General features: G+C 37.3%; 1 protein-coding gene across 4 annotated transcripts in view; it reads right to left on the reverse strand.

Annotated features, from left to right (window-relative positions):
- Positions 1-21,953, reverse strand: part of PPP1R21 (protein phosphatase 1 regulatory subunit 21) — a 59,879-nt gene that overhangs the window by 9,392 nt on the left and 28,534 nt on the right. For all 4 annotated transcript variants that reach the window (XM_019943014.3, XM_073791371.1, XM_019943015.3 and 1 more), the window contains 7 exons: positions 19,707-19,799; positions 15,421-15,548; positions 12,840-12,992; positions 10,430-10,522; positions 7,709-7,951; positions 1,652-1,684; positions 355-471 (listed from right to left, as the gene is read on the reverse strand). In XM_019943014.3, the coding sequence (XP_019798573.2) occupies positions 355-471; positions 1,652-1,684; positions 7,709-7,951; positions 10,430-10,522; positions 12,840-12,992; positions 15,421-15,548; positions 19,707-19,799 (860 nt within the window). The remainder of the gene's footprint in view (positions 1-354; positions 472-1,651; positions 1,685-7,708; positions 7,952-10,429; positions 10,523-12,839; positions 12,993-15,420; positions 15,549-19,706; positions 19,800-21,953) is intronic.

Consider the following 21,953-nt stretch of genomic DNA (forward strand, 5'->3'; position numbering starts at 1 on the left):
AAAAAAAAAAAAAGAACCAGGCATACTTTGCTTTGAATTTCCCTAAACGAAAATTCCTTGACCTATGAATGTTACCTGCCTATAACTCTCTAAAACAAGATTATAATTATAATCTATAATTATAATGCTCCAAAACATTCTACATAACCATAAGAAAGGCTACCTGTTATATTCACTGCAATAAAGATTTTTGGTTGGTATGTGGACCAATCTCAACGAACTCTAACCAAATCCATATTGCAGACACACAGACTCTGACCTCTCTCTTCTAGTGAACAGCAGGAGGCCAGGACAGTGACCTAATTCCTGAAGGGGTTAGAAAAATCCACCTGATCCAATTAACTCTCCACTCACCTCAGCATAAAAATGCACTGACTTGCTATCAGCCAGCTGCAGCTGAGACGTCAGTTCCACTATCCTTGCCATGTAGTGATTTCTAATTAAGTCTTCCCGAGATTCCACATCTGGAGCCTAAACAGAGCACACATAACTCAATAAATAAATGCCAGTGGAATGAAGCAGTTCTGAGAGAGAGAGGGAAAAAAAAAATTAATATCACTTTAGCAAAAAAAAAAAAAAAAAAAGACATTTCCTACATTTTCCTTTGAAATTTGATGGGAAATCCTAGTTTTCCCACCCCTCGGAGAAACTTCAGACAGCGCAGGTAAATATATATGGCAAATTTCTTTTATTCAGCACCCTGCCTACCTCACAATGAAGCTGAGGCTTCAAGAGAACAAAGCAGCAGTGAAGTCTTGGGAGGCCCACCACCCATGGGGCCATGTCTCTCCACTCAGTTTTTACTTGCCACACACCTAACTTTCAAAATCTCAATCTGTCTGACTCCTATGTCCTCCTCTAACTGGAAGAGAACAGGTGAAAGGGGAGCATTTATTGGAACTCCTAAAAATCTGAACATTCTTTTTTCCCCCAAATTATCTTAAAAAAGCTCTTATACTCTTAAACATACTAACAAATTAAACTATTTCTATAATGAACAATTTATGGCCCTTGTCCCAGACTAGATTTCTACTAGTTACTCTAGCAATGACACACCACTCAGTTTAGTTTAAAAATATATGCAGAAGTTCAAGGTTACCTAAAGTATAAGGCTAATAAGGAAATCAAAGAATTTACTTGAACTATATTTACCAGTTTACCATACTGACTGGAAAGCTGAGTGACTTCAGTGTTCTTTTAATGGTTATTTGTGAGCTTGTAATATCTGTAATATTTCAAAATCTTGTAATATTTCAAAACTAAAATGTGCAAACCTATCTGACAAGCCAAATCTGACCTGGGTTCAGTCACTTGAGGGCTGAAAAGAACTACCAAGCACACTGATGGTCAAGGCCCTGAAAAGCCCCGCTTTGCCAGCTGGCCCACTGGGAGGGTAATGGCTCGCAGCCTCCTGCCACATGCCAGCGAGCTTGTCAAACTGCCAAGTCAAGTCATTCAAGGAGGCAATTACAGACAGGCTGTAATTTATTGGTGACAGTTAAAACTGACCCAGAGAGAAAAGCAACATGGATCCACATTTGCTAGAATTGTCAGAAACGCAATTAGATGAAGCTGACTTTTGCCGGATTTTGTCAACAAACATGTGGCAAGATGTTTACTAACAAACAACATGATGTTAAGCACACATTACCTCACTGTCAGACGTCCTGGTTAAAATCCCAATCTAGAACATAAGGGAAAAAAGCTTTAGAACAGACTGCTTACACTTCAAACGCAATAGCTTAAACACTTGTAATGTTTTTCTCTTCTCAGTTCACACTGTTTCAAAGCACACTTGTGGGAATTCCCTGGCAGTCCAGTGGTTAGGACTCAGCTTTCACTGCTGTGTGCCTGGGGTTCGATCCCTGGTTGGGGAACTAAGATCCCACAGGCTACATGGCATGGCCAAAAAAGTAAAATAAAAAAATAAAAATAAAATAAGCAACATTTAAAAAAAATAAAACAAAATGAACAAACAAAACAACAACAGCAACAAAAAACCAAGCACACTAGCAGTGGAGTTCTAGACGATTACCCTCAAATCAATCATCTTTCAACACAAAGAAGCTGGACCTACAGATAAGTAACCACAGTCATGATTTCTGTCATGAGGCAGTAGTGGATAGTGACCATCACTATTTCCTCTGTCAGAATGCTGTTAGCCGTTTTCACTGAAACCCAACAAACTGTCTGGGAAGAGAGAGAGGAAGAACAGTTTTTAACTCCTCTTGTCATTGCTACGCTTATTTCCAAAGCAGTGGCCAAGGAGACCTAAAGACAGTTTCATGGCGACCATAATAACGAAACATTCCAAACGCAAAACACAAATAGCAAACTCTCCGGTGGAAAGGTCAAAAGGATAAAGAAGAAATATCATTATGACATTAATAAGTATTAACTTCAGATTTAAACTAATGAAAAAGTATATGTATTATAGACATACTGAAGTGCTGCCAGGTTTTTTAAAGCTTGCTTTTGTGGATTCAGAGTTCAAAACCAGATAGTAGTCATGGTTCTTGAATTCATTTTATTGTTCAAAGTGGAAGGGCATGTGCTTGGGCTCAGTAAGTTAAGGAAACTATTGGAAACTCAGTTTTGATGGATTCTGTTAATCAGAGATGATACCCAACAAACAGTTTTCATGGATTCTAAATAATATTCTCAAGAGTACTACTCTGAACTGTGAGCAGTATATGAATGTTATGCCCACCTAGCTGTAAAAGGATCTTTTTTATAAGATCTTTTTTTATAGAGGAGCCATAATTTTCTACACACTAAAGCAGGAATAGCAATTAGTCTTTCTGTGAAAAACCGTTTACAGTAACACACTCATCATTTTAATTTTATACATTCAAATATGAGTACATTTGGCAAAATAAATCACAAGCATGGGATCTACCCCTTATCCCCTTTACTCCTGGGTTATGGTTTGAGAATGTGGTACAGCAAACAGTCCTGAAAAGGAATGGAATCATATAACTTCAAGAAAAAGTTGCGAAATTCATAATTTCAACATTTTCTCATATGCCACTGATGAGAGTTTAAACTAATACAGTCCTTTGAGAAAATAATTTGGCAGTAGAGATCAAGGAACTTAAAAACATTCATGCCTTTTGACCCAATAACTCTAACCCTGAGAATATACCCCAAAGAAATCATCTGGATGCAGACAGAATCTTATGCATAAAAATGAGATGTTATTTAAAATAATAAAAATTATAACCAATGTCATAGGTAAACTAAGGTATATTCTATATAGAATACTATGGAATCAATAAGTTTACATAGAGTTTCTAATAACAGGATAAATGTTTGTTTATTAATGTTATGCTAAAAGATTTTAAATTTTATATAGTATAATGTCAACCAAGTATGAAATTATGTAAAAAAAATGTTAACAGTGGTTGTTGGGTATTCAGGAAAATGTCAACATTTTTTTCTTCTTTTACTCTTCTGTATTTTAAAATTATCTACAACGTACATGTATTGTTTTTATACTTGAAATACATATATTTTAAAATTCTGTGAATTTAAGCAGTGCTTTTTTTTTTTTTTTTTTTTTTTTTTGCGGTACGCGGGCCTCTCACTGTTGTGGCCTCTCCCGTTGCGGAGCACAGGCTCCAGACGCGCAGGCTCAGCGGCCATGGCTCACGGGCCCAGCCGCTCTGCGGCATGTGGGATCTTCCCGGACCGGGGCACGAACCCGTGTCGCCTGCATCGGCAGGTGGACTCTCAACCACTGCGCCACCAGGGAAGCCCTAAGCAGTGCATTTTAATTTCAGCAAAAAAAAATGAAAACTTGTAGTTTTCTGTGCTTTTTCTTTCTTGAGGTTACTGTTATCTTTTTTTTTTGGCTGCGTTGTGTCGTCTTTGCTGTGCATGGGCTTTCTCCAGTTGCGGCAAGCGGGGCTACTCTTCATTGTGGTGGCTTCTCTTGTTGCGGAGCACGGGCTCTAGGTATGTGGGCCTCAGTAGTTGTGGCTCGCGGGCTCTAGAGCACAGGCTCAGTAGTTGTGGTGCATGGGCTTAGCTGCTCCATGGCATGTGGGATCTTCCCGGACCAGGGATCGAACCTGTGACCCCTGCATTGTCAGGCAGATTCTTTGTGTGTGTGTGTGTGTCTGTGTGTGTGTGTGTGTGTTTGTGGTACGCGGGCCTCTCACTGTTGTGGCCTCTCCCGCTGCGGAGCACAGGCTCTGGACGCGCAGGCTCAGCGGCCACGGCTCACGGGCCCAGCCGCTCCGCGGCATGTGGGATCTTCCCGGACCGGGGCACGAACCCGTGTCCCCTGCATTGGCAGGCGGGCTCTCAACCACTGCGCCACCAGGGAAGCCCGGCAGGCAGATTCTTAACCACTGCACCACCAGAGAAGTCCCTATCTTTTATTACAATAATTAACAGGGGGCTGAATGTTCAAATTACAGTCCTAGATATGTTAATTAAACAGAATAAACCATTTAACTTTTGCAATGCTATAGGGTTAGAAATAAGAAGTTTCTATCTGATGTAACTTTTTCAGCCCCAAAGTGCTTGAACCAAAGGAATCTTCTGGGGACTTTTGAGTTTCCTTTGTTAGTCAATTAACTTTAAAATGGGCATAGACTTTGTACCAACACCCAAGAGGAAGACAACAGGAGACACACACACTCAGTTCACTTAACTTCACTTAAGGCAGGATGGGAGGTTGCGGGGGGTGGGGTGATAAAAAGAAAGGCTGAAAAGGAAACATCAGGGAAGGCAAAAAAAAAAAAGCCTCCCTTTTTCTCTCTATTGTCTCCAGGTTATTTTCGGCAGGAATCTGCCACGTGCAGGAGAGAAAGTGAATTATGTGGGGAGACCCTTCTCTCAGCCTGAAATAGTCTTCTCCTGCCTTGGCCTCCTGCTCATTTATGAAACACACCCATGTTACCTCCTTTGGGATGCCCTCCCCAAGCCCTCCAGGCGACTTCTCTGTCATCTCCCAGCACTCTGGACAGATGTCTATCCAGGCTCTCATTCCATTAGACTGAAAGCAACCAACGGATGGGAATAGATTCACCATATAGACTAGACTGTGAAAAATGCAAGGAGGCCAACCAGGTCTTGGTTCTCTGATCCTGACTGTCAAAGACAATGCCCAAAACTGGGGTTCATGGAAAATGTGGCAACTCAACTGTACCTTAATGATGGGAAGAGTTTTGAATTCAAGAGAGTCGAGGAGTTGGAAGGCAAAGTATTTGAGTATGTAGGTGACAGGAGTTCTGAATAAATAGGCATCCAGGCAAAAGAAACAGCTTGAACAATACAGGGAAGCAAAAACACAAAAAACATTATCAGGAAAGAAAGCTCGGTTTGAGTTTGTACAGGGAAATGCTGAAGAAAGGTAGTTTGGAATAGGTGTTCACAGACCTTGAATGCCAAACTAATGAGTGGACTATACCCTATAGATAATGGGGAGCCACTAAAAGTCTAGAAGCAATAGAGTGCATAATCAGTAACACATTCTACGAAAATTACTCTGCTAGCACCTTATGAAGTGGGTGGGAGGAAAGAGATCCTTAACAGATGCAGACAGAAATAGCACACACGTGCTAACCAGACAGACAACTTTAAGTTATAGCAACTTCCAAACTCACCAAACCCAAATAAAGTCATCATCACTCACAGACCAATAGTGTTTGGTACTAAAGGTTTCCCATGTCCCTGGAAATCTTTCTCACTTACATATGTAAGAATAGTGTGCTCTCCTTTGAAAATGTTCAAATAAAAAGACAGTCCTCAACTTTCAGCAACTGATATTAATGACTCAAATACACCAGTGTTGCCAACTTCCAGTACTTCAGAAAGGCAAGCCATAAACAAATACGTTTGTCCGCTGATCTATTTTCTGACACCCATCAGAGCACAAGGCCAGATTACCAAGTGTGTGACTTCAGATGAGTTACTCTACCTCTCTGTCCACCAGTTTCCTCATCTATAAAATGAAGATATGATAGTACCTGCAATCTCATAGGATCTGTGTGAGGACTGACTGAGTTAACACACTGAAAAGTCCTTAGAACCGTGGCTGGCATATGATTACTGCAATTACTATCACTGTCATCAGTGCCCTCCCTGGTCTGGTCCCATAGTTACTCCCTGACAGCACCAATTACTGTTAGTGCAAATGGGAGAAAACGGAAGGAGCAGATGCAGGGAAGCAGGGAGAGAAGACAGGAGAAAGAAGAAATCAGACCCAATGGAGAAGAGTCTGACCTGATCAATAAACAGACTCTGAAGGGAAGTCCAAAGATGAGTGCTGGAAGTGCTGCACTTCCCCAGATGGTACCTGAACTGATGTCAGGATTCTGCTCTGTTTGCTAAATGTTCTTCTAGGCAGTCACCTGCCCCTGTCAGAGGCAACGTGCAACACCTGTGGCTGAGACTCAGCCTTGCCATCAGGGGTCACACAGGACCATCCAGTGAGCATAGCAGCCATTCAAACCACTGCTCTGAGAAGTCTGCTTTACGTTTTTTACTTTTCTAAAACATTTTCATTCTTTTTTCCTCCCCTACATTTTATTATGAAAATTTTCAAACATATAGAAAAGTTGGAGAAAAAAGTATAATAATCATATGTAGCCACCATCTACATTCAGTAATTAACAATTTGCTCATTTGCTTAATTTATCTGTGTGTGTATATATTTCCTGAACAATCTGAGAGTAAGTTGCAGATATGATGATACCTTACCCTGAGTACTTTAGCATTTATCTCCAAAAAATAAAGGTATTCTCCTAAATAATCCAAGTATCATTATCATACCTAAGAAAACTAATAATAATCCACGTTTCTCACACTGTTGAGGTGCAGTGAGGTCTGTATACATCTTGAAAACAGAAGTTAATTTGTATATATTACTATCAGGTATGCTCTGAATCAGATGCAAGGGAGATGTGAGAAGGACCATGACTTGCTGTTCAAAAGCATCAGTGAGCTACAGGGGTAGCCTTAGGACAGGGCTGTCAAAAAGTGCCATGGCTCTCCTTAAATTTCTCAAAAAATGCTAACGAAAATATATTTAATGAGATCATTCTAATTTTGAGGGTTTTTTTCCCTTCCCTTCCTGATTTCTCATTTTCTAGATTTTCTAATTTTTTTTTAACAGTGGGCAGGAAAATATAATCAGAAAACTTTTCTCAATGTAACTGAATTTTATAATTCCAACAGAGATGTTTCTTCACCTTCTAAATCACTGCAATTAAATATAAGCAAGAAATATAAAGTTGCAAAATAACTTGTCAGTATATTGTCTTATGAAGTTTAGCTAACCTGATGGGTTTCTATATTATACGTATGTCATAAAGCTTTATACTACCTAGGAATACACCATGTAATTGGTTAAAAATGTTATTTGTCGTCATTTCTATAAAAAGTTAGGCAGTTAGTCCTTTGTCAGAAACATAACCCCCATATCACCAATGTTGCAGTGGAGAAACAGAATCATCTTAAATTTGACTTACTATATCTTCTCCAGGAACACAGCCCTTACCGTGGGGAAGTCTCACATGTAAAATCAAAGAGAATTTAATAAGGTTGCTTTTTTGAAGGGGGCATCCTGCTTACCAATCTGCTTTTTCTAGAGCACATGGATTATTCCTGTTATCAAGTGACATGTACTTTAGATGGTTAACACTGAACACTAAGATGGATCCCCACCAATTACCATTTAAAAAAAGAAGACACTTACCAAACTAGTGCTGTGAACGGGCACTGGCACAGCCTTGGCAGACGCATCTTCCTGGCCCGCAGCGGTCACCACGGCGGCCCCTTCCTGGGCTACTCCAACCACCTGCCCACTACTTGTGCTCTTCAGTTTATCTGCAGTTCGCTGGTTTTCTTTCTCCAGCTTGATTTTAGCTAACTGTGCTTCCAACATCCAATGTTCTTTTTCCTGCTCCAGTTTAGAAATCTTCTCCAAACTCTGCTGAACCTTGAAAGCAACAGAGAGTTCTGCACCTTAGAGGATGATGCAGACAAAACTTACCAGCCAAAAAAAATACTTTATGGAATGTAGACCAAAACTACTTCACAGGGGTGAAAACAAAAAAGCTTCATCCTGGAATAGGGAACATTTTATTAAACAGGATACGAAAAGCACAACCATAAATTGAGAAATTGAACTAGAATGAAATTTTTAAAATCTCTATTTATCACAAGGTATAATAAAGAGAGTAAACAGGAAAGCCACAAAGTGGTAGATGCATGTATCCAACAGTGGACTAATACCCATAACATATAAAGAACTTCTGTAAATCAATGATAAAAAGACAGTCAACCCAATAGAGAAACAGGAGAAAAGAAGACTTGAATAGGCACCTGAATGTTACTATAAACATAAAAAAGAAGGTATCCAATGTCACTATTAACCAAGAAAAAGCAATTTAAAACCACCCAAATGAATAAAAACAAAACACACAAAAAAAACACCCAAATGACTAAAATGAAAGACAGAAAATACAAAGATGGACATGTTTATAGAGCAACTGGAACTATCATATAGTGCTTGGGGGAGTGGAATTTGGGACAAACACTTTGAAAACTGTTTGGCAGGATCTTTGAAAATTGAACTTGTATCCTATGACTTAGCAATTCTACTTCTAAGTATATGCCCAAGAGAAAAACATGTATGTTTATCAAAAGACAAGTATAAGAATGCCCATAGCAGCCCTACGATAGTCAAACACTTGAAAACTATCCAAATAGTCATAAGCTGTAAGAATGGATAAATAAATTATGTATTTTCACACGACAGAATACTTAACAGGAATGAAAATGGACCAATTACAACTACACATAACATGGATGAATATTATAAATATAACGTTGAACAAAAGAAGCCAGATCTGAAAGAGATGCTACATAATTCTCATTTAATATGAAGTTCAGTATCAGGCAACAGAACAAAGAATGCAGGATAATGGTTACCTCTGGGGAAAGAGGAGAGTAGTAACTGGAAAGGGGCATGAGGAAAGTTTCTGAGGTCCTGGCAATCTTTTTTTTACAGGTATATACCTTACATAAAGAAATATTTTTTAAAAAATTTTATCTAGCTACCAGTTACATTAATGTGTTTACTTATGAAAATTCACTGAGATATATTAATAATTTATATACTTTTCTTTAAGTATGTTATGCTTCAATAAGAAGCTTAAAAAAAGCTAATTTTCAAGGCAAATGAAAGCTTGAGAATTAAATAAAAACAATCTTAGAGTGAATTCCAAATGCTTTACCAACTATCATCGTTGAACAATTACCACGTACCACTGTTCATGATATTTTCCTGCCAGTATCCTACTGAAGCCTCCTAACAGTCCTACAATTCTCACGTCTCAAAGAGGAGAACTTGAAGTCCCAGCAGCTCGACCACCTGCAAAGCTAACAAACAGAGCCAGGATGTGGGACCTCATGTGTCTGGCTCACAAGTCTGATTCTTTTCACCCTATCACACTGCCTCTCATTGGCTCAATTAATCCTTACGGGACCCTGAAAGGTAGGTATTATCCTCGCTTTAGAGAGGCAGGATGTGAGACCCGGAGTGCTTATCAGACTAGCCTGCAGCTGGTCAATGGCAGAGTGGGAAAAGCAATAGCTCTGAAGTCAGACCATTCTGCTACTTACTAGCTACTATGGATAAAAGCTGTTTAATTTCTTTGAGCCTTACTTTCCTCACATAAAATAAGAAGGAAATCTAAAATAAATTTTTAAGATACTCCACATTTCACTGTTTGTCTCAGGAATTTTGTTTTTTAGGAATTATTATGTGGATTAAATTTTTAGCTTCAACATCCTATTGAATTAATGTTGAAAAGATAAGTGATATGTGTCCAATGAAAATAAGGTCGGCATAGGCAAAATACTGTTTCAGATAAATTTGTGCTCTCTTTAAAATAAATTTTTCCAAAACTAAAGCAAGCCAGGTGTTAAAGTAAATAAATCTCTGGCGAATGCTAAACTGGGGTCAGTTTGTACCAACTTCTGAAAAAAATAATACCACCTACCTCCACCTGCCACCCAAATTCAACTGATCAATTGAGCATTGGAAATTTTTCATTCCTGTCCATTTAGGAAATAAAAATAACTCACTGAGTCTCTAGCCACACCCCCCTTTTTTGCCTTATTATTTCAGACATTTAAATCTAGTACCTAAATAATTAATCAGCATGGCCAGAGTGTGCTGATATTACTTTACTGGCAATCATAACACCAATTGAATCAGGATGACTTATTTAGAGTATCAACAAATGGTTTTCAATGAATTATGCTTATGGTGCTTTTTAAGCATGTGTTAATTAACTTCACATGTTTACTTACATAGCCTTTTAAATTGCTCTATGTGTATGAAAACCTTTTATAGGGGATTTTATATTCATGCTCTTTAACAAGTACCATGATTTTCCCGATGCCATACCTGTTGTGCAAGGCCTTCTCGACTTTCAGTAGAGCTGAGAAGGACCCGGCGGTTTGCCAGTGCTTCCTCATAAGGCACAGATTCCAAGAGGGGCTATGGAAAAAGCATCATAAGAAATAAAGAAAAAGGTCGCATCATTTCCCTGATCTTACAAATAAGAATGCTAAATGAGGTTTGATAATAAAATTCAGATGTATGTCCACATAGACTAGTTCCTTTAATACACATAAGAAAAGAACTTTAAAAAGAAAAGAAAAGAAAAAGAATGAAGGGGAACATGTCATACCAGTTACAAGAGACACTATCTAAAACCATAAGACTTGCACCAAAATAGACAGATGAAGGAATGGCAAAGAAAATCTAGAAACAGACAAAAGCACATACAAAAATGTATTATGTGACAAATGTTGCATTTTTAAGTCAATGCAGAAAGGATAAGTCATGCAAGGACAATCAGTTAATAATTTAGAAAAATAACTATTTAGACCCCAATTTCATACCTATATCAGAATAAATAAATTCAAGATGGGCTGAAGATTTCAATCTAAAAAGTTTAGACCACAAAAATACTGGAAGAAAATATAGGTGAACTGACTTTACAAGAGTCACCTGAGAATCACCACCGTAAAGAAAAAGCCTGGTTTGATGATATAAAAATTAAAACTTCTAAATTTTGAAAAATTATTACAGCAAACTGAGGAAAAATATTTCCAACATAAACAAAGGACTAAAATCCTTAACATAGAGCTCCTTCAACCCCAATTAGGAACATTTATTTAAAAACAGGTAAACAACTTGAACAGGAAATTGAAATAATATAAACAGTAAATTTATGAAAGGATGTTCTATTTCAATAACAAGCAAAGAAATGAAAATTAGAACAATAACACGGAACTTCTTGTTTCTAAGATTGACAAATTAAATTTACGGGTTAAATTTAAACTTCTATTGCTGGTGAACTATAAAAAGGTAACCTTTGAAACATTCACAGACTTTGAATGAGCAATTCCATTTTTAGGAATTAATCATAAAGATATAATTAAAACAATTAGGTAGCCTTATACGTTTCTAGGAGTGTACAACCACTCTTACGGGTAATCTGGCAGTAAATATTAAAACTTAAAACCACATTATCCAGAACATTCCACCTCTCAGTAATCCACACATATGCCCAAGGAGGCATTTACAAAGCTATCCATTGCAGTATAATTCTAACAGTGAAAAACTGGAATCAACCTAAATGCCCACCAAAAAGAGACTACCTAAATGAACCACGGAATACCTATATCATAGATTTCAATGCTGTGTTTAAAATGAATAAAGTAGCCATTATATCTATTGATACAGACAGGTATCTAAAACATATTTTAAATGAAAAAAGGAAGCTACACAATGAAATATGCATTTTAGTTAAAAAAAAATTAGAAAAGTCTTTATATTCTTCATATTTTGCGTATAGTTCAAAGTTTACAGAGATGAGTACAAATGCTCCAAGAGTCTGGAAGGTTACACACCAAACTGATAACTATAGTTACCTCCGGAGAGGAACTGGAATTAGGGATTGTAATTTACCTATAATGCTCTCATGTAATATAAGAATGTATTTATGCATTGTGTAACTAAAAGTTAGAAAGAAATAAAGAGAGAAAGGTAAATACACAAAGTTGCATGTGCAAGAATATCCCCTGTAGTATTGCATATAACAGTGAAAAATAGGAAGCAACCTAAAAATCCACTAGCAATGGATGGCTTAATTAAATTATCACACATTTATAGAATGAAATACTATAGATGAAATACTAGATGCATTAAAATGATAACAATTTATACTTATAGATATATATTTTTGTTATATAAAGATATCCACAATGCATTAAAGAGGAAAAAACAGATTCTGAAACAGTCTATGTATCCAGATACATTGCTTTTTATAATGTGTGTGTGTGTGCATGCATGTATACACATTAAAATTTTATGGTTAAGAGGAGCTACCTTTGGGTTGTGGGACTTTCTTCTTCATGTACTGCTGTTTCTTCTGATTTCTTTTTGCAATGATCATGTATTCTTATTATATTGAGAAAAAAATTATAAATGTATTTCAATTTTTTTTATTTCTACAAGTTTAAGATTTTCTCAAGTTTGACACTTAATGGCTGCCTGGCTGTCTCACCCTAAACACTCTACCAGACACTGGAAACGTTAAGTCTAATACGGCCTAGGAAATGAGATTCAGGTCTCTGTCCCATCCTCCTCTCCAAAGACCCCCGCCCACCTCACAACACCCACCAACCACCTGTCCCTCAAAATTGTATAAAACCTAAACAATATGAACTGTGGGAAAACTTCTGCCATTCTCTGGAATTTTTCCAGATTTTCCCTCTGATTTAAATGTTAACAGCAGCTCACAAACCTTTCTCAAAGCCTTCATATAGGCAGCAGCTTTTTTCTTGTATTGCAGCATGCATTCAGCTGAGAGAGGACTGATGAATCCACTCGCTGTCTTAGGCCCGTAGCTCAAGGAAGCAATGAAGTAGTCCACGTTGTTGCTGAAGAAAGATGCAATCTAAACCAAGTGTGACAAGAAGATAAATTTTATTTTCCAATAATATATCTAAAATATATATCTAAGAGTTTTCAGATCAAAGTTAAGGATACTCAGAATGGAAATGAAATTTCAACACATGCTCAAAAGCCCACATTTATTTGAAAAGAATACATAGGGAATGATTTATAATAAACACAATACAGTATAAATTTTGAGACCAGACTTGTGACATGTCTTAATCTAGACAAATTCTACTGTTTCCGAAAACCAAGGCTGATTCTGATTTATTCTGTAGACAATGTTTATGAGCTGTTTACCTTACTAAGTCTGCCCCTGCTCTCAAAATATATACGTTTGGGTTTATACATTCCGTTTGCATTTTAACTTTGAATGTTTCATATTCCAACACAAGACATGACACAAGCATATTGAATATATGATCTCTACTTAAATTTCATTCTGTAAATCTCAATCTGTGCATTACAAATATAACAGGAAAGAAAAAGACTGAAAATTCAGCAGACCCTTGTCATTTACAGATTTAACATTTGCTTAATCTATGTAAGCAACAACAAAGATCCATGACTGTAATTGTGCTGAGCCATGATTCTGAATCTACAGTGCTATATGAAATGGTGATATAAATAAAAATGTCTAAGAAAGTTATTAGCCAGAAAAATTAAAGTCTTCGATACATTAAAGAGTATTCTATTTCAATAAATAAGAAAAAGTAACTTGTGAAACAAGAGTACTTTACCTTGGCAAAAACTGTTCAAAAAGTAAGCAATCACTCACTAATGGTCTAAAAGATTATCTTTCTCATTAATATTTTACTGTGTCAAACGAAATTCTATGTTAGGTAGTATTCAAGAAAATGAAAACTCTAAAAATCTTGAGCTGTATATTCCTCGTGTATGACATAGATAGTACAGTGTTTGCATTTTAGTCATGATAGTATACGGTGAGGTTTAACTTTCTTTCCTCTCTCTAATATTTCTACATTTCCCAAATGTTCTTTAACATGCATATGTTATACTTTCCTAGTGGGTTTTTTAAAAATTACAAATGATAAAATTTAGTTTAATCAAATCACATTAGCTAAGTATTAAGCTGCCACCAACTAATACTTAGTTCAGATACTTACTTTAGCTAAAAACCATTTATAAAAATTTCAGAGTGAAGATCAAGTACCTTTCCTTGAGACAACTCTTAAGGTTTCAGGCAAAGCAAATGTAAAATAAGCTATGAAGTATATAGGTATTTAATATTCCAGAGTTCTCCTAAAAAAGTGACAAATGCAGAGACTCTTGTAAAATGTCAACATTCTCTTTTTCCAGAAATTGCTCACAATTGAATCAAAGTCAGAATCATCCTCAGAAAGTTTCCAGAATGCCTGTGGGTGAAAGCACTAAAGAGGAGGCAGTGGGGATGGTCTTCTGGCTAAGGAATCCTGTAGGCACTCACCTGCGAGCTGACAGATCCGAAAGGCAGCACCTTTTAATTACAGCCCCAAACTTAGCAGACTGTCAGGAAGACTGGCCTGACTTTGGGAAAGGTGACACTGAATACCTACCATAACCTATGATCATTTCTGATTAACTTAAAACACTTGAAAAAAGTGTGCTCCTACTAAGGTCAACCTGTCAGAAAAATAAAGGTATATAACACAGATAGAGATTAGCACTTTCTTGAGAAATTATGTTGAGTCTGCTGAAATAAATGGGCTAAGATAGTCCTGAATACAGTACTTTTGGTTTTATATGTATGGGTAGTTCTCAGAGAAATCTTAGTCACTAAAGGCTTTGATGACAGCCACATGAACATGTGCTCTTAGAATGTGACCTGCTGAAACCAGTTATCCAAGACAGAACAATTTTTAAAGAAACTGCGCTCTGCTCAGTTTATAATAACAATTAAGTACTTACTAATCCAAATGATCATTATCTAATATTAAGAATTCAATGAGAAGACACATGTTGAAGTCATCTTAGAAGTACTTATTAGGGTACAAAAACCACAGAAGTAGCATTATCACAAGCGTTGCCAAAAAACAAACAAAAAACTTGGAGGGGGAAAAAACAAAATATTAACAAAGGTCTTATAATTCTTTTTCTTTTTCTATATCCCAATTTCTGTATAGCAGACCTTTAATACACACAAGGATCTATAGTGAGACCATCTGGAATCTTTCAATCATCAAATATCTCATTAAAATGTCAGAAGTGCCTGACCCACTTCCTCATCACAAATGCTTAACAGTAACTACCATATTGTTTCAAATATTAGGTAGGAAGGAGGAAAAGGGAGACAACTTTATTTTACAAAAAAGCCTGGTAATCAAAAATCCTTACACAGATCAATTTTCCTACTAGGTCACTCAAAAAAAAAAAAAAGGAGCACATTTAAGAGTTGAATTTAATGTCAGTATAAACCAGAGAAAAATTACCTTTCCTGCTCCATTTGTCAATGCCACTACTGATGACAGGATGCAATCATTAGTTGTTATGAGCTTCTGTGTTGCTGTTGGAAGTTCATGCTCTATTGTAGCCTTTTGACTATAATGTTTGGAAATATCTATAAACCCAATCAAATGAAAACTCATTACTATCTATATACAAGTTGTATACAGATAACCAGCCCGTTAACTTCTTATATCTACTCTTACAAATTTACAAGACAAATCTGACAAAAAATGGTCCCAAATATGAGGATTGTGCTGAGTATCAATTAGGTCTCAAGTTCACATGGAAAGAAGAGAGAGTAGTGAGGGTCTCAACACCATCCTGGCGTCTCTATTACGTTCCCCAGCAGGTGGGTCTCATTCTCCTTCATTTGAGTGTTAAGCCCTTATTCTAGCACCAGGTAAAGGACCCTGAGCAATATTTACCAGTCAAAAACCTTGTTTTGATAGTCCAGCAGGCATAAATGAGAGTTTACATTGTGCTTATACAAACAAACCATGAGGCTGGAAAAGAACAGCCAACACAGGCACAATGTCGCACAATCCTTATTGGATCTTAGCTGGTTTGCCAGTACATACTTCAACAATAAGAAAGGTCTGCATGGCCAAATAAGGATTGGATACTCTAGCACCTGGCTTCACATTCTATTGCCTCTAGTACAAGAAAGCTATAACAAAGGCCTGTGGTTATGGAAGCATAGAAGAGAGGCTTGGATATAAATGTGTTGACAGAAACAGCAGTAGGTGAAACTGGCCAAACAGCTAAGCTTGGGGTTTTCTGGGTCTCTGAGACATAAAGTAATTTCATCCTGGAAATAAGGGAAAATGGGAGAATTACCAAGACAACATTGATTTACAAGGAAGGGCAATTATATTTTTAAATAAAAAGGTGTTTATGATACAGCCTCCTTTGAATATTTTACAGTACTTCAGTTACAACAGCATTAATTATCATTACCAACAAAGCAAAAAATAAATCACAAAACATGGAAACTAACTTTTATAGCAGGTGTGTATACAAAGAATTTCATTTATTCAGAATCAAGAAATTTAGTTGATTTTAGACTATAGATAATTAAAAGGGAATAAGACTATTCAAAAAGAAAGGGTATCTGAGATTTAACCTAGTATGATAATGATTTTTAACAAAATTACTGTTTTATGAATAAGATTACTTTTACTGAAATTTAAAACTAGGAAATTGCATTACTTATATATATTGTGTTATATACACATATATATAAACTTTTACATAAACTTTTAATTTAAGATAGTCTTAGATTTATAGAAAAATTACAGAGTTTCTGGATACCCTTAGCCAGTTTTCACTATTGTTAACACCCTACACTACTATGGTAGTTGTCACAGTGAAGGAACCAAATAATTGGTAATTACTATTATGTTTAATATTTCTTAAAAATAAATGATTATCCTCTATATATTCATAAGATATCCAAGTGAATGAAAATTCAATTGGAACACTGAACATTTTTTTGTATACTGAACTTGCTAGCCCCTAGAGTAGACATTTTCTTTCTATACACCACAGAAAGTTTTATTCAATATTTTACTGTCTGTATACAATGCTATAATACAACTGGGTTGGTAGGCAATCTTGGTTGATTGGTGTAGGTGATTGAAATACTTATAAAAGATGTACAATACTAAGAATCCTCCCATGGCATCCAGTGGATCAGAGCTACCGTAGTTTGACTATAATAATTCTCCCAATCCAACTGTTTACTCTTTATCGAGTCCAAATATTTTCATTATTTAGGGTGTTCCTCGACATTAAAGTTTAACTCCAAAAGGTACAAGGAAATCATGTGACCTAGACAACAGATTTATTTTCTTTTATGTTTCCTATGAGTCTACCTGCTTTAGACTTGAGACCAAAGATCAAACAATTCTCACTTAGAATGCCACTTGTTAAAAGATTAATTCACTTCCATTTTAATTCCTTGTAGGATACACATTTTTATAAATCTTTCTTTTTATACTAAGACCAGCCTGCCTTCTTTTTTTTTTATAGCTTTATTTATTTGTTTATTTAATTTATTTTTGGCTGCGTTGGGTCTTCGTTGCTGCACGCGGGCTTTTTCTAGTTGCGGCGAGCGGGGGCTACTCTTCATTGCAGTGCGCGGGCTTCTCCTTGCGGTGGCTTCTCTTGTTGCAGAGCACAGGCACTAGGGCGCACGGGCTTCAGTAGTTGTGGCTCGCGGGCTCTAGAGCACAAGCTCAGTAGTTGTGGCGCATAGGCTTAGTTGCTCCACGGCATGTGGGATCTTCCCAGACCAGGGCTCGAACCTGTGTCTCCTGCATTGGCAGGCAGATTCTTAACCACTGTGCCACCAGGGAAACCCCAGCCTGCCTTCTTGATTGCCTTCCTTCCTTCCTTCTTTCCAACTTGGACCAAGCAATTAAGGGCAAAACATCAAGGGAAAAGATTTGAAATAAAAGTTCTCTTAAAAACAAAGTATATTCTGGTAATGCAAGTTAATGCTCACTCTGAGTGTTCATGAGAGATACACAACAGTCTTCCAACTGCATAAGAAGACAGATTTGAACTGTAAAACTAGCAACAAGAGGCCATAATCTGCTTGCCAACCATCCTTCATGTTTCCCAGTCTTCTCTCTTTATATTATGTTCACTTTCAAGGACAGAAACAAGCAGAGGCACAAAGGGGGCTAAGGGAGCCTCTGATCCTCCTCTGATAATCTCCACCAGCTCATAGCAAATAATAATAGTAACATTCTTTGATTTGGACCACTTGGCATCTTATGTCATATATGAACAAAAGCATTTTTAGAAAACTCAGAAGTACATTATTATTTATAGAAATATAAATAAAATCAAGATTTTTTGAAATGTAAATGAAGCTTTAAGATTCTCAATGGACAGCTACCCTCCATTGCTCTAGCCTCTCTTTTATCAAAATTCTAGAGAAGACACTAGCAGGAACAAATAGTAACATTAGCATAGGAAAACTTAGGAAACAAAACCAAAAAACATGTGGCCACAGAGCTACTTGTGGTTTCAATGGCCTAGTTCTACGTTACGTAAAGTTCTGGAATAGAGGACTATGGTTAAGTCTGAGCTCCCCAAACCAAAAACTGCACAGGAAAAAGGTACCAGTCCCTTGGGTTTTCTATGGACCAGACTAGGTTCTGCAGGGTTGGGGCTGCCTCTTGTCACCTGCCGCCAAGACTGTCTATGCAAGCTGTGATTCCTGCAACCAGTGTTAGCTCCAGAAGTACAGTGACTTTTAAAGTTCCTTATAATTGAAGACAAGCCACAGGAAGGACCATTTTCCAGACTGAATGGTAAGGTAGTACTGGGTTCCAGACTGAATGGTAAGGTAGTACTGGGTAATTCCACTGAAACTAAGAATGATTCCCAGTAACACAGGTTATTATGCGGTTATGTGCCAACCTATAGAAAGGCCCCAAATATAGGCATCTTATACATGCCATCCAACAAAGTTTTAAGTTTTTAAAAAGTATTTTCTGTGAAACCAGCAATTGGTCACTAACTGCACACTAAACACCTCAGTGAAAAATCTAGGCACCTGGGCTATTTCCAGTAGTCCTTAGTAATTGCTCCTGCCCTCCTCTCCTCCCCCTACTCCAACAATCTTCAAACGGAAAAGAACAGAGGAAAAAAACCTAGAAGCCATGCAGAAATATAGATTAAAAAATCAGGACTCAGAATCACATGCTAGGAAGCAAATGAAATGACCGTCGACAAGCATATTCTTAGAAGCACATAGCAACTTAAAACTGACCAAAGCTTGAGGACAGACCTTCATTCCTTAAGGCTCTCCTGAACAAAACAGGACTTATAATGGGTACTCTAAACACAGAAACACACAGGAGGCTACGTAGAAAACCAGTGCATTCTTTCTGGGATCTTTAAACCTTCATTTCCTCAGTTCCTTCATGTTTGGGCTCTAACAAGTGCAGTATTTTGCTAAATGCCTCTGAATAGCATGTCTGGCTTGATAAAATTCATACACCTGCCTTAAGTCAGTGTAATGTATTTTTGGCTAAAGTTCCGGGCACAAGGGTTTCTCTTCAGCACTTTGTTTACCTTCAGGAAAGAAGCAGATGGGAAAAGCAGAAGGCAGTAGGCTGTGCACTTCAACGTTAAGCCAAATGCTACTAAACCTTTATGTGGGGTCTATTAGCCTTGGCAGTATTTGCTTAAATCTCATTCAGGCAGATCTGAGAGAATGGGACAAAGCTTATTTATGTTCTTTTCCAAGCCTCACCTTTCATGACATCATGAAATCCATGCAGAGCAGCACCAACATTTGTTAAGACAGAACTGTAGTTTGTCCGAAGGAGTCCATCTGGCTCCGTACCTAGGAAACCAAGATCACAAACCTAAGCATTTTCCCAGAAGAATTCACCTGAAAAACTGACAGCCCACCATCTCCCCTCTACTTTTGGGAAGAGAGAGAGTGAATACTGATTGTGATATGTTGAAAATAATGGCTCTTAAAATCATTGTAGACACATTCAGATAGAATGGTGATAATTACAGGGATCTAAACTGATTTGCATCCCCCATGTCCACAGATATTAATGGTTACAAGAATCAAAATTAAATTGCTAAGCAGGATTATGTCTTTCATGATTCTTTTTGAAATGAAAGCCTTTGTGAATTTCACCTTGTTACTACAGAACACATTTCTCATTTTGTGCTTTCCCTACATATTATTGTTTGCTGAACATCACTAAAAACACTATTATTCAAACATCACAGTTCCAATTCTGGCATGACAGCATAAGCAAGCTCCACATACCCACTCACCAGCACAACTGGTGAAAATGATTTAAAAATAACCACTTTAAACTCTGGAAATTATCCTAAGGGCATACAGCAAGTAAAGAAACATTTAATCAAGAAAATCTGTATTAACTCAGTAACAAAAGCAAGAATCTGTGGTATGTGAACCAAAACCCACTCGGTCCCCTCAACAGTCAGTGAGCTAGAAATCCCAGTCCCGAGGGTGCAGCCAAGAACACAAGGCTCCCTCTCCCCTAGCTCAGCTGGAGGGCTGCATTTCTTATCTCGCTCTCAGCTACCTGTTGCTGAGGCTAAGTTCTAGGTAAATATGACTCAGAGGTGGGGGGTTCTCTTCTTTTACCCAGCCCTGACTTGTGGGATGGAGGCTCTACGTGGGCATGGTGCTGCTGAGAATCTGTGGCCCTGATCATCCTGGCCCCAGCTCATTAACAGGAGTTCCATGCTGAAAGAGGCAAGCTGAGGAGACCAGCGGCTGCTGCCCTACCTCTCCATGGAGTAATGCAGGGGTGTCACTCTGAAAGAAGTGCATCACTGTCATCATCCCCTGCACAGAACCATGGCTCAGAGATTTAACCCAAGGGAGAAACAGTTCTTAAAACAGAAAGCTCTGAATCTCTTCCCAAAGGAATTGACTTAATTCACAACAGACTGTGGAGAAGAAGTTCAAGCCTAGGGATGCTCTCAAAAATAATGGCACTTGTGCTGAAGGTAATTCAGAGGATTCATTGGAGATATAAGGTAGACTGACACCTAGACACACAATAGAACAGTTAGACTTAATTGATATCTACAGGACACTACATAAAAAAAAAAATAGAATACACATTCTTTTTCCAAGGGCACATGGGACGTTCTCTAGAATAGACCACAAACTAAGACCCAAAACAAGCCTGAACAAACTTAAAAGGACAAAAATTATTTCAAGCACCTTTTCTGACCACAAGGGCATGAAACAAGAAATCAACCACAGAAAGATAAACGAGAAAAAAATGGTTATATGGTGACTAAACAACATGCTACTAAAAAAAAAATAGGTCAACAATGAAGTCAAAGAGGAAATTAAAAAATACCTTGAGACAAATGACAATGAAAACACAACCATACAAAACCTATGGGATGCAGCAAAAGCAATCCTAAGAGGGAAGTTCATAGTGATACAGGCCTATCTCAAATAAACCTAAACTACCACCTGAAACAATCAGAAAAAGAACAAACAAAATCTAAAGTCAGCAGAAGGAAGGAAATAATAAAGATCAGAGAGTAAATAAATAAAATAGAGGTTTTAAAAACAACAGAAAAAAATCAATAAAACCAAGAGCTGTTTTTTTGAAAGGATAAACAAAATCAACAAACCACTGACCAGGCTCACCAAGAAGAAAATAGAGAGGGCCCAAATAAACAAAATAAGAAATGAAAGAGGAGAAATAACAACCAATACTGCAGAAATATAAAAAAATATTAAGAAATTATTATGAACAGTTATATGCCAAAAAAAAATTAACAACCTAGAAGAAATGGACACGTTTCTAGAAACATACAGACTGCCAAAAAGGAATCAAGAAGGAACAGATAATCTGAACAGACTGATCACTAGAAGTAAAATAGAATCTGTAATTAAAACAAAAACCTCCCTGTAAACAAAAGTCCTGGACCCGATAGCTTCATTGGGGAATTCTACCAAATGTACAAAGAAAAACTTACACCT

The sequence above is a fragment of the Tursiops truncatus genome, chromosome 14, assembly GCF_011762595.2.
Source record: "Tursiops truncatus isolate mTurTru1 chromosome 14, mTurTru1.mat.Y, whole genome shotgun sequence".
NCBI lineage: Eukaryota > Metazoa > Chordata > Mammalia > Artiodactyla > Delphinidae > Tursiops > Tursiops truncatus.